Here is a 13,712-nt window from a genome sequence, read left to right as displayed (position 1 = left end):
ATGTCAGAAACTTGAAATTGAGTTTTCACCCCCTCATCTGCATTTTTCATTGTGCCAGTGCAGTTGCCCTGTATTTCACTTGCAGATGTAATTTTCAATGAAGACACGGCACAAAGTAAACTGCGAGTTTGCATCCGATGCTTGTTTGTTGAATGTTGCACCAACAGATTGGCTGAAATCTATGCTATTTTCAGTTACAGTTGCTTACAGACACAAAGGCAAGGCGCTGATAGTGTCTCTGTGAAAGAGGAGAAACAACAACAAAATGTAATCTTTGATTCTATTTACACCACCTGCAAATATACTGCAAGTTTAACCCACAAAAAATGTGTCTGAGCAAGTACACACCGAAATGGAACAATATATACAGATATACTATTATCTCTGCCACTTATTCTTGGAGGGTCGCAGGGGGCCCAGCTTACATTGAGGGTTACACGGGGCACAAGGACCCACACATAATTTAAAGGCTTTAATTGACCTAACCCCAATCTGCAGGTTTTTGGACTCTATAGGTGGAAGCCAGAGTACCCAGAGATAACCCACACAAGCACAGGGAGAACATGCAAAGGCACAGGCTTAGCTGGGATTGAAAACGGTGCTAACCACTGCTCCACCGTGCTCCCCATAATGTAGGATTAGAAACACACCCTTTTTGATTTCAGGCTAGTGGCTTAATTTCTTGCCATATGCCAGACACCAATCAATTGATTAAAAAATATCCTGCCTAATAATGAAATTACATTTTCCCACTTTCATCTTCATTTGTGAAAAGAGTTCTGAAGCCCAAATAAAATGCTTGCGACTGCAGATAGTTGGGCTAAAACATGGCTCTGTTTTCATTTCCCCTGCCCCAGATCTGATTCTTCCCCCAACAGGCTGCAAGATACAGCTCTATCCCCAGGCCTGCTCTGACTTTCTACTGCTCTCCAGATAGGTTGTGTTGTTCCAATAAGCTCAGAAGGGCTAGTTTCAGGGCTGTTGAGGCCTGGAGGATGGCCTGTCACACACACACACATGCGGATAGAGAAAAAACTAGATCAGTGGGACTTTACAAAAAGGCAAAGAAAGGCCTGCTGCTCAGCACTATTAACATAAGTATGAAGCTTTGTATTTGAGAGATGAATAACCTGCACTGAGATTACAACCTTTCCAGTAGCTCTCAGACATCTGGCACCTTGGCATTATAATGTAGGACTGTGTGGATGACTTGTGCCTGGGAAAATACATATTCCTATTTCAGTAATGAATAAAAAGAACACTCCAAAGTTTCAGTGCATGTACCATATTATTGAAATACTCCAGTGCAATATAATATCATAAAGAGCCAGTTATCGACCTACTCAAAGATGAACAATAGATGGAAGAAGAATTTGTTGAAATTTTTTTTTTGTATCTTACCAAATGTGTTTCAAGTCTACTTTGGCATATTTACAATAATTTCCTCCTCTACGCTCATTTGTAGCAGTCTGTTCATTTTCTCATCTCCATTAACTTTTCAGCAAAAAATGTGGAGCAGTCCAAATAGCTTGTTGAAAACCTGGTTCGTCATATCACGATTTGCCAATGTGTATATCTGTGGCTCGTAGGCCTTAATGCATCACGTATTTATTCACGTCGCTATTACTACAATAGCATTGCCAGTGATATATATAGTGATGTATATTTGACATTAAAGACCATTATAATTCAGGATATCACCTCAAAGTGAGCGTGCATATTTCCATGTGTCAACATTCGTTAGAAAAAGAAAGTTGTATGTGCATGACTGAGAAGTTCTTAAAAGGTTTATTCCTGTTTTCTGTTTTCCACGCTATTGGCTTCAATCTGTTTTGCGAATCTCTTCCTCAACACCTTCATTTCCACTGTGTGCAATAATCGCATCACACCTTTTTAAACGTGCATCCATGTTCTCCCTTCTAGCCGCCTGCAAAGACCACCGCAAGGCTTTGGAGGTGTCCCAACACTCGGAGGAGATGGGGCTGATTCTCGGGGTGTGCGCGGGGGGCCTGGTGGTCCTCATCCTCCTGCTGGGTGCCGTCATCATCATCATTAAGAAAGGGTAAACATCTGCTGATGGCTGTTTGAGTAAAAAACATGCCTCATTAAGCGTATTCATACCGCATCTCCCACATTGTTTTTTTCCCTTCATGTTTTGTTATGGAGCAGTTTGTTTATCCTTTTTTTATATACTTGCTGAACTTTTCGGAAAAGGTCACGCTTGTTGGGGGATGATGCTGGACACACAACTGGCGCCGCATTGTTTCACTCCCTCACGGAGCACCAGAGGGACCAAACAACCCTCATCTGCAGAGCTCATCTGAGTGTGAAGTATTTAATTAAAGACGGATGCAATTCAATTAGCCACTTAATTACGCACACCAAGCAGAGGCCTGACCCTTAAATGAGATGGTAATTGGGAGGGAAAAGGTGCTTTTAGAGATTATTAGCCAATGATCCCACATGTCTACAGTAGCTCATCCACACCTCTGGCTCTGCATTCATTTAGCAGCAGCTGTCGGGGGGGCCTCAGTTTAGATCTCCAACGAGGCTTAACCTGTCTTACTTAGATAAGATATAGTTTCATGCCAAAAGAGAGGTTACTCCAGCGATCATTCTTAAATGGCTGACGTATGCGTCCAGGCTAATATTGAAAAATGTTTTTTTCAAAAGTCACCGCTCCTCTGCACATTAGCCTCAGAGTTCCTCCTCTAAGCCTCCGTGAGTTTCGCTCTTAGGGAATTGATTGCTAAATTTGCTGTGACAGAAAGCCGCGTGGTCGAATCCTTGAAGTGTAAATCCGAGACATTTTCCATAGAAGGAAACGTACATTTTCTGCCTCACCGCTGCTTCGGTCTGGTACGTCTGCATGTGTCATATGGCCACCTTCACTGGCGAGCTGGCGAAGAGGAGGGTTCTCATCTTCACTGTGCTTTCAATGCTTTCTGCCCTCTGCTGACATTGCTTTCATCTTACATTTCTTCTTTCTCTTGATTTTTGTTTCCTCCTTCTCCTGCACTCTTGCCAGAAGGGACTACTACTCTTACTATCTGTAAGTGACTCCACCTCTTTGCTTTTCCATCATTTGGTGATCCATCATGCACACGCATGTGCTCTGGCTGTCAGTCATAAGTCATAGAGGGAAAATTATTTTTTTCTATACTTCATCACCCTGTTTCTCTCAGTTATTACCTCCTTGTTGTTCCTTACAAAATAGAGTTTGCTTTTCCTCCCTCTCTCCACCTCTGTCAATCTTTTACCATCTCTCCCAAACTCCATTTATACCTCCATTCTCCTCTATCTCCATTAATAGGAAGCCAGTAAACATGAATAAGACGCCCATTACGTATCGACAGGAGAAGAGTCATATGGGCTCCATGGAGCGTAGTTTCACCGACCAGAGCACCTTGCAGGAGGATGAAAGGATGGCTCTCTCCTTCATGGATGCACACACCTGCGGCACTCGAGGTAAGACTCACGCACACGCACACATGCACAGTGCAGTGTATACAAACCGGCAAACCCCAACCACATAATGCATCTGCAAAGCTAGACGCTCATCATCCTTCACTCTCTATTCTTGTTGACCGTCACTCATTCACTCAATAATTACGCCTGAATTACCCGTTGATAGAGATTCAGAGGCAGAGCTGCTGTCACTCCTTCATAAGATCTATGACGAGACAGCTTTGCAATGACAAACCTAATCAAAGTGACACACCTGTAACATATACCGTTATGTATACTGTATGAATCCATATCAGCATGCAGTGCGCCACTCTGCTTACACCACCGTTCTGGGATCCCATAGTAAATTTAAAACGTCCCACAGGTTACTTAATCTTTTATATCATACCCTGTAATGCTCATACATGTTTCAACCTACTGTTACAAATGTGTGTGTATCTGATTCAGGTGATGCTCGTAGTTCAGTGAATGAAGCCAGCAGCCTGCTGGGAGGCTCCCCGAGGCATCAGTGTGGACGTAAAGGCTCCCCCTACCACACAGGGCAGCTGCACCCTGCCGTCCGAGTGGCCGACCTCCTCCAGCATATCAACCAGATGAAGACTGCCGAGGGCTATGGCTTTAAACAGGAATATGAGGTGAAAGGACGCTGTTAAACTTCTCACTTACACTCTGACAGCATGTGACAACAAAGAGAGCTCCTCAGGGATCCAGACAGATCCTTAGAAGTCTTTTTGATATTCATTGTGCAAAATGTGCAGAATTAGGTGAGTCCTCTTATATGATCCAGGGCAGAACGAATGAGCATGTGGACTTGTTTATTTTTATATTTGATATATTATATTATAGTCATTACCGATTTGTTTTGCACAATAATTAAGAAGAGTAGTCTCCATTCGGTGAGGGGCAGTGGTTCTCCTTTTGTGGCTGTAATATTCTTTTTAAACAAGGACTTGATTTTTCCAGAGTCTGATATCAGGGTGTTGCAAAAAAACTTGAGTGAAAGTTCCACACACAGTGAGTCTTTCGCTGCTGCTGCTACTTTGCCTCTACGCAATGATTCAAGATGATTTGTCTACTGCAAATTTGTCCCCTCTGGCAAATCCTTCAGGTCCTACATCCAGGAATCAGACAGCATTCAGCACTTTTTCTCTGACAGCCACATTTATTTATGAGAGAGCGAGCAGTGTGCGTGTTTGTGGCCTTATTTTGAATGTTGTGTTATGAGAAATATATTTTTGGAGAAGATACAGGGGTAAGAAAAAGTATGTGAACCATTTGAAATCACCTGGTTTTCTACATTCGTCGGCATATATTTTTATTTAGTTTTGTGTCTTTACTAAACACAACTTTTGCCGTGCTGGTGGAATTCTGAGTCAATCCAACTTTTTTTGCCATGTTAAAGAAAGTGAGAAAAAAAGATTCTGCCCAATTATCTGAATCCACTCCAAAATGTAATGGGTTTCTCCCTTTGGTCACGCCCCCCTCCACAATATTTCATGGCAATTAGTTAAATATTTTTTCAGTAATATTGATAGATATTCAAATAGATAGACAAACAAATGGCAATAAAAACATGGCAGAGTTATTAAACTCCTTTTGCCATCAATTACCTAAAACAAGCACTTTCTGTGTAGCTGACCACTCTCCCTGTGGAACTTCCAAATCCTTGGATGTCATTTGTGATCAGTCTGAGACCATGCCATAGCATTTCTACTTGTCTGAGTTCCTGGCTCAGACCGGGTCACTCATACGTCTGGGCTTTCCTCATTCTATTCAATTTTTAGACTCATTATCCTGCTGCATCCTTCAGCTTTATCTGAGCTTCAGCTGGTGGACAGCCACAGTGACATTATAATTTAGTCAAGTCTGTTTGTGTCATTATTTATGTTATCTCAGACAGGACACATGCTTTTATTTTAATTAAGTTTATGCTTTAGGTTACTTGAACCAATCAATAATTCATCAGAAGTGGATATATGGCAACAGGAAGTGTTTTAGTTAAAAGATTTATCAATCTGTGACATTGCATCTATTCATTAAACTATTTCCTCCGTACAAGAGGGCTGAAATATTTGATCAAGTCCAGTCATTTAAGCAAAGCCATTATATAATATATTTATTTATGCTTATATATTTCTATTTATGTGATGGTATATGTGATCATTCAATCAATTTTGAGGAAATATGCATTGTAATAATTTGAAAATGTATTGCCCAGGCATCACTATGAGTTTGTGCATTCTGGAAAACTTTTTAAAGCATTCGATTTAATTTCAGAAAGAATTTATAACCCGGCTCTTATTCTGAGAACATGGAATTAACATGTCATTAATTGCAGTATGAATTATTGCTGCTGGTGCACTAGAGTCAACAACCATGGACACATACTCTAAGGAAGGGTGTGATGTGATATATTATGTCCACATTCACACAATAACTATATTCTCCACAACCAACCATCACTGTGAATTCAAGAGCATGACTTCAAATTTCTTTCAACATACAGTGACTAAAATAACTTAAGAGGCAAGAAGACCCATATATCTTTATAAATATATATAATCTAGTGTCACAGAGGTGGTTTGCCCTTTATTTTCTGGGAATGAAAAAGTGGTCCACTTACCTTTGAGTTTGTATTATTTTTTGAAAGCTTTATTTGCTCCTGCACTGAGGCTGTGAGTGCGAGTTACCATCTCAGTTTCCATGGTGAGAGAACTGTTTCTTTGGTGTTCTGTGTAGCATGTGCTAAAACGCTTCATTAGAGGGAGGACTTAAGAGTTCTTGAACACCTATGTGGCATTGAAATGTCAAGTAGCTCCCCATGTTTTTCTCACAGATGCACAACATCAACGTCTGTAATGAAAGTGCTGGTTACCTTACATGAATAACAGGTGATTCTGCGTTTCCTACTGTACTTATAATGAATTCAAAAATTCCTTGAATTCATTATTTTAATTATTATTATAATTATTACTAATTAAATATCTAGAAGCTTAATGAGTTGGAGGTTTCTTCTTTTGGTGGATTTGAAGCAACTGGATGGTTTCATCTTTCCAGAAAGTCCTCATTCTATCCTGAGGTCTTGTTTCAGTCCACTATGTCAGTATATCTGTAAAGATGTGACCTAGGGTCTTCTGTATAGATCTTCTGTATAGTTGCAGAATGTCTTGATACCAAGGTCCTGCAAGAATGTCAAGCTCCTTGCCCTTGAGGACAGCATCCATGCTTATTTTAGCCTCTTGCATCCATGATCTCATTCTTTCACTTACTGCTTGGAGCCGTACGGGAGGTCGGAGCAAAGACAAAGCTTTGCTTTTTGGGTTAGCCCCCTGTAAACCGTACAAAGTGTAGGACATGGCTACACTTGCTTGTCTGGATGTTGCACTTGTCAGACGCTTCCGTGGTGGAAGAGAGTGATCTCAAGTTCTATGTGTTAGAAGTACAGATTCCTGCTATAAATCCATCCTAGATAACTGACATATCACCAACAAAATTCTAATCCTCTTAGTGGAGTCTGTGTGAGTGATCCATAAAATGTATCTCCAAAGAAAATTGATTTTCAGTATAAGCACACAGGCACAAAAAAGTATATAAAACCAATATACACACTGAAATAAGGTACAGTGGAGTGGAGGATGTATCAGTTTTTAATACCACTCGACACATTTCATCACACAGCCAATGGGTTGGGAGTCTGCCTCTCTAAGGGCCATTTGGTTGTCCCATTAAGATGAGGTTGTGGTGAAGTCAAGTTTAGTAGTTTGGTCTTGTGTGCAGTAACCAGATATCGTGGATATCCAAAAACTTATAGGAGTCATGTTGGTTGAAAGGATATTTGCAAAAATTATAGACCATCATTCCTCCTCTGACATAATCCTAGTACCACTCGCCACCCGCTGAAATTAATTATCTGGGTTAATAAGGCATCTGGATCCTACTGTTGCTGAGCATAGGAATAAATCATGAGCATTTTGGGCCAAATAAGACCTCTGCAGTGACAGCAGGCCTGACGAGGCTAAACATCTCCAGAGTTACTGTAGCTATAGTGAGTCCCCTGTCCTCTTCAAACAGATTGTAGGGGAGTCTGGGAGTGTTAAGTGGGAAGAGAGGAAAGAGAAAAGTGTATGGAGGAAGAAATGCCGGACAAGAACACTTTTGTCTCCACTGCCCTGCACCCTCCAAATAACCTCCTACCAGTAAGTGTTTACCTCCTGCTGAAGAATATATTGCAACATTAATTATCTCTAATATGCAAAGGCAATCACAGGACTGTGATACATTGAGCAGCACGGCCATTAAGGGTCTCCACCAACTGGAGGAAGAGGAAGAAATCTCACATATTAAGTTGTTCTTTCAATTTCTCACAGTAGAGATGAAAAATTAGGCATGTAATGTTAATGTGAGTCTGATATTTCGAGGTTAGATGTTAGGACCCTCTCACAGTAGAAGACAGGCAATGCTCCTCATTGATCCTGACGATGTTTAGATAATTAAAACTCATGTGGATAGAATAAATCAAATATTCTGCATGTATTTTACCTCAGTGGTTTGGCATTCACTGTCAAGGAACTCCCCTTGCACTGCCATTATATATTGTGAATCATAGATCACTGCTCGGTTGTAGTTTTTTTGTTCGTTTTTTACCAATGCACAATCCTGATTTGGTCTTGAACAGAACTTCAAATATATAAATAATTTATTTGCACAACATTGCTTATGACCCTCCTGCTATTTCTATTTATGTGATTCATGGCACATAACGAATGGGGGGCCAGAACTCTGAAAACCTCCCCCTACTGGAAGGATTGTGGTTGAGAGTTAAGATCACACCCCCAAGAGAAGTCCATCCCTGTCACCCACAGGCCTTTTTCATGAAAAAGAGAAAACATCTTTTGTCTCTGGTTCATAGTTTCCTCCCTGAAACTCTGCTTGTAGACTCATTATAGTGTCCCTCATGGGCAGAACACACTCCGCTCAAAAAAATCGATACACACGCCTTTGTGTTTTATTTTCCTCTGCACAAGAGTATGTGTTTTGATGGAGTGTCCCTCTCTATTATGAAAGAAAATGATGAGGAGTATCATATTACGCTCCCATGGCAGGTATGGGTTTTTATTTCCCTGAAGAACACCTATGTTCTGTAAAAACACTGATCAAGAATTTACAGTTGAGTTGTGAAGGGGCTTGTATGCGTGGCAGCTGCTGTCACCTCCGTTACATTGATTTCAATTTGAGTGTTTTGGCGTGCTTACCTAATCAGCTCCATTCTGTTAATTTAGGAATTATTGGTTTAGAGTTTTTGCGAATCAATAAGGGTGATCCGCAAGATTAAATTCTAGGTCCTATAGATGACTATTCTCAGCTGGCTGTGGAAAACCTTGGCTTTCTCTTACTCAACAATCTTAAAGTTGTTTTCTTGAGCTGGTGTTATTTTAATAAAAATGTTAATTCTTCCTCTGCACAAGGATCCAATAATGAGAGAGTTACCAAACACATATACTTTGGTGTTAGGATAATAGACAAATTCACATTCAAATATCATTCAAACGTGGTATTTTTTATGATATTGTTTCTTTATCTAAAAAAAAAATTAAGTTTCTTATTTTAACAAATCTAGAGCTGTCTCTCCAAAACTTTGCAGAAAAATAATTGTTGATGCACATTTTTGATTATGGTAATGTTAACCCCTTAAACGCCACTTATAATTTTCCCTCAACATATAATACTCAACATGGAATCATTACATTACATTACATTACATTTCATTTAGCTGATGCTTTTATCCAAAGCGAGGGTACAAACCCAAACAACAAGAATCAAGAAAGTACAATTCCTAAAAAATAAAGCAAAACTACAAAGTGCTATAAGTAAGTCTCAACCTGGAGCTTTTTACTAAAGTATTTCAACTTTCTTCTTCAATTCAAATCCATAAAACCAACTTGAAATATCTGTATCAATTGATTTATTTTTTGCATGTGTATCTAGTATTTCTTTAATTAACTGTATTTATGTTTCACTTGACACAAATTGACAATATATCTTGTATCTGGCATTATTCAGAAAAAGTAGGGAAACTTTGACCATATTTGTTGCTATTTGACTGGTTGTTGGAGGCATATAACAGAGAAGCTGTAATTCTAGTTGTGTTTTTCCTTCAATTGCTTTTCCCTTTCCTCTTGAGGGCTGAGCAAAGGAGTGGTGTGAGCAGAGAAACTGAAAAACTCAGAGGTCTAGTGTAAAAAATGTAGAGGATAAAGATGGAAGAGGTGGACAGGGAGATAAATAATGATGGAAGAATGATGAAGAGAGGTAGATGGAGGTAAAGAGTCTGCAGGATTCAGAGAGAGAGAGAGAGAGAGAGAGACCGGCCCTAAGAGAATAAATCGAAAGACGAGAAAAAATTTAGGGGGAGGGTGTGTAATCCCAGGCAGGATTTGGCTGGTTCTTGGCTCTCTGTGGGGAGAACCACGATGTAATCCGCTGCTCAGCATGTAGACTTGGGCAGAGTTGCGAAAACCAAATTCCTCCTAGTGGCTGAAAACCACAGGGGGTAGACTGGGATGATGCAGTGTCTCAGCGTGTGTTTTTGTGTGTGCACGCGTTTGTGTTCATGAATCTGAAGTTGCTGTTGAAAGGCTTACTCTAGCACCACATTGGACGCTTAATTGTGCCATATGAGGACATGTGAGGACCCACCAGTGCTTCAATTGGTATGAATAAGATGTGTCAACGTCAGCCAGCGATGGCTAAGGTTGTTGGAGCATAAACCTTTGGGTTTTTGGGTTAGGGGTTAAGCAAATTGTTGATTTGGAGTTAGGTAATAACCGTTATCATAGCCATTGTGTACAAAAAATCAACTATAACTGTGGCAATGAGTGCTTTGACAAGAATATACACAACCAGGTGGCTCAGGGATCAAACAAGGACTACACAATGCTCATGGGAATGATTTATTAAATTGCATATAAACCTTCCTCCTCTCCATAGGATACAGGGACTCTTGATGTAAGCCTTAGGCACACTCAAGAGATGTGAGGATAGGTTTTGATAATGCTATCCATGAAAAATATGTTTCCTTTTCACCCATATAATAAGAGAGTGTTCTTCTCTGGGATATTTGAATGGTTTATACAAAGACACTGTTCTTGAAGTGTTATACTTCTTTTGCTACTGTAGAGTTTCTTTGATGGCTGGGACTGCACAAAGAAGAAGGACAAAACCAAAGGGAGGACCGACACTTTGCTGGGATGTAAGTCATCAGAATCCATGTCATCCTGCATTACAAAAAAATACTTCAATCGTTGTTTCTCAACATTGCTTTGATCTTGTACTTTTTGTTCTGTCTCAGATGACCGCCACAGAGTTAAGCTCCACCCTCTCCTGGGGGACCCCAACTCAGATTACATCAATGCAAACTACATTGACGTAAGTGTAATTTTGTTTTTCTGCCTCTGGTTGACACGGGGAAACAAATTTTCAGCCTTTGCTGTGACTCTATCTCTCATAAACTTCAAAGCCACAGTCCATCTCTCTCATTCCCGTAAGCCCACCAGTCTGCTGGCCCACTTTCACCTGGAAGCTGTCATCCAATCAAACACCCTCCTTTGCTGTGTTTTGCCAGATGCCATGGTCTGCAAATTGAGTCCCTGACCCAACACCAACTCTGCTATCACTTTTATTAAAGCAGAGTGGACTTAATGCATTAAACGGAGAGGAGATGAACCTTTCTGTAAGATGCCGCAAATCCTCCTAAATTAAATAGACAATGATTGCTGTTATTCAATCTCTTGATGGGATGGGAGGAGATGATGATCCTTTCCACTGTTCACCTTAACTGTCTGCCACACATGCAGCGCCACAGTAACATTCTCAATGATCATATGAAATACATGTATATGTTGCTAATGTGTCTCACATAGTCTCATTCATGCGTGCTTTCATTCATTAAAAATAAATGGGGCTGTGTTTATTCAGAGGAGGATGCAAGCAGAAGTTCTAAAAAAAGATAAATAAAAGATTCTGAAAATATAAAATATGTTTTTACTACCAGATGGAAACTTTTATCTAGGTTCCCCTGTGAATTTGTTGTCATATTCCTCAGTTTTCACTCATCATTTGAGTTATGTCAAAGGAAGTCTGGCACTCCAATACAATTTCTTCATCTCACAAGATTTATTTTACACGCGTCTCATTGGGACTACCATAAAGTAAACATGGCGCTGTCTGAGAAGCTGAGGCTGGCTGATGTACTCCCACTGCTGTTTGAGGTTGAGAAGGGGTTGAAAAATCATGTCTCATTCAAAATCCTTACTTGAAAAATAAATTATATTATTATTTTCAGTGGGCGAAAAGTACTCTGTGCATAAGTTGACAAGACTTTTGGTTGGATTCATCCTTTAGGCCAAATTCTGTCTTGAAAATGCTTGTTACCCCAGGGCTTTCTCTCTTTTCTTTCTCTGTTGTGAATGGCTAGCAGTGAGATGCTTTTAGAGAGTTCATTACAGTGAGAGGGCATTAAAAACCTGGTCTGTTGTTAGGTCTGTAGTTATTGTGAGGGTCGCCATTAGAGTTAAGGGCACAGAGGTTTGGGCATTAGTAGGAAAACACCACTTAACAGCCGCTACAGTGTCAGTGTCTGACCCTGCATGCTAAAAAATAACTACCCAGCCACAGCGGGATATATTTTGGACAGCCTGCGATTATTTCCGCAGAGGTTAAATGGAAAAGTTTCCTCTGAAACATTATTTCGGTTTCAAAAACAGAGGTGACAAAATGCGAGCTCTCGTTCTCTGCCACTTAATGTCAGACCCTTTGCTCGGCTGTGGTGTGCAGAGCCCCATTTGCATGTGTTTGACAGCCCAGTGCGCCACTGGCTGCTGCTGATTTACATTCCATCTGCATCTAAAGAGCAACAAGGTGTAATTGGCAGGTGTCACGCAATCAAAAACACTTACAAACTCCGTCCCACACATCTATGCTGTAAATCAGCTTTGCCTGCTGTAAAGGAACATGAACATTAGTTGGGTAACACTCATCTTACGGCACTGAAACGATTGAGTCAAGTCGGATTAATAGGGGCTTGGATGAATGCCTGCACAGTTAGATTTCTTTTCATATAACATATTTCTGCCTAAAGATTTTCATTCTCGCTTTTCCAAGTGGGATATATAAAGCAGTAATTTCACATACAGTATGTCCCTGTGCCGGTACAGCCACTAATTATGATAGCCCGCTGGGTCCTTAGGGTTGTAATGCCTCTCTGTATTCCCACTTCAAGTTTTCTTGATGATATTCTCACTGTTACTTAACATAGAACATGTAACTCCCCAGAGGATGTAAGTACTCCATAGGTTGCTGTTACGGCCACCACTTCTAATTACTTTAACTTTGTTTTTTATAGTCTCAGTTTGGTTCAGCAGATCAGTGCTAAACACTATAATACCCATGAGCAATGGACGTTTCAAATTATTTTTTCATTGAACCTGCGAAGAAAACAATTTGTTGCAGCTGTGGAGTTAATCCAAAATTGACCCAGAGTTCAAAGATTAATGTAAATGATTTGCTGAAGAGTGTTGTTAATGTTGTTAGTTTCGCACACCATTAGTGGCTCCCTCCAAAGTACGCCTAAGCTTCCTAATTGGGTATTTTGGATATTTCCTATTGAGATGCACCATGGGAAATGTAGCTTAGTGAATTAACAAAGTCTCTACATGTGGAAGCTTGTACTTGTCACTTCTAGTTTTTACACGCTGATCCAAACCAGAAAACTCCAACTCTGAATAGAATTGTCAGTGTGAAAGACTCACACAACCATGCAGGGACGCCTGAAATAGCTCCTCCCACGTCACTTTAGCAGCATTTGTCCAAATATAAAATATGGTCAAACCACAACCACACAGTCTTGACTATTGCAAGAGTTTGCCTGTTTTTCTTTTCTTACCTTTGAAAAAACCCATAACAAAACTGACATAATTTTTTTTACTAAAATTGACTTTCATTTTAAAAAAGCAATGAAAACATGACAGGAAATAAAAACACGATGATTATAAGTTTTGAGTTACCATAATAAAAATGCCCACTTTCAGGCATGCATACCTCTTACCACCACTCTGTGACCAACAATCCTCTTTACAAAAAGCTTCTCTCATTAACTAGCCTATATGTCTTCTTTTTCCCATTTCCTCGACCTTGGAACCTGTAGATTCGGATTAACAGGGAAGTAAGTACTTCACTGCTCCTTCTTC

At 40.2% G+C, this 13,712-nt stretch overlaps 1 protein-coding gene across 5 annotated transcripts in view; it reads left to right on the top strand.

Annotated features, from left to right (window-relative positions):
• ptprub (protein tyrosine phosphatase receptor type Ub) overlaps nucleotides 1-13,712 on the top strand; it is a 149,598-nt gene that overhangs the window by 117,032 nt on the left and 18,854 nt on the right. For 2 of the 5 annotated variants that reach the window (XM_062399093.1, XM_062399092.1), the window contains exons 14-20: nucleotides 1,924-2,062; nucleotides 3,029-3,052; nucleotides 3,314-3,468; nucleotides 3,916-4,103; nucleotides 10,645-10,717; nucleotides 10,817-10,893; nucleotides 13,670-13,687. In XM_062399093.1, the coding sequence (XP_062255077.1) occupies nucleotides 1,924-2,062; nucleotides 3,029-3,052; nucleotides 3,314-3,468; nucleotides 3,916-4,103; nucleotides 10,645-10,717; nucleotides 10,817-10,893; nucleotides 13,670-13,687 (674 nt within the window). The remainder of the gene's footprint in view (nucleotides 1-1,923; nucleotides 2,063-3,028; nucleotides 3,053-3,313; nucleotides 3,469-3,915; nucleotides 4,104-10,644; nucleotides 10,718-10,816; nucleotides 10,894-13,669; nucleotides 13,688-13,712) is intronic. The other 3 variants (XM_062399095.1, XM_062399094.1, XM_062399096.1) reach the window with 2 other exon arrangements.

Source organism: Platichthys flesus, chromosome 11, assembly GCF_949316205.1.
Source record: "Platichthys flesus chromosome 11, fPlaFle2.1, whole genome shotgun sequence".
Taxonomy (NCBI): domain Eukaryota; kingdom Metazoa; phylum Chordata; class Actinopteri; order Pleuronectiformes; family Pleuronectidae; genus Platichthys; species Platichthys flesus.
This window is presented reverse-complemented; position numbering and strand designations above follow the sequence as displayed.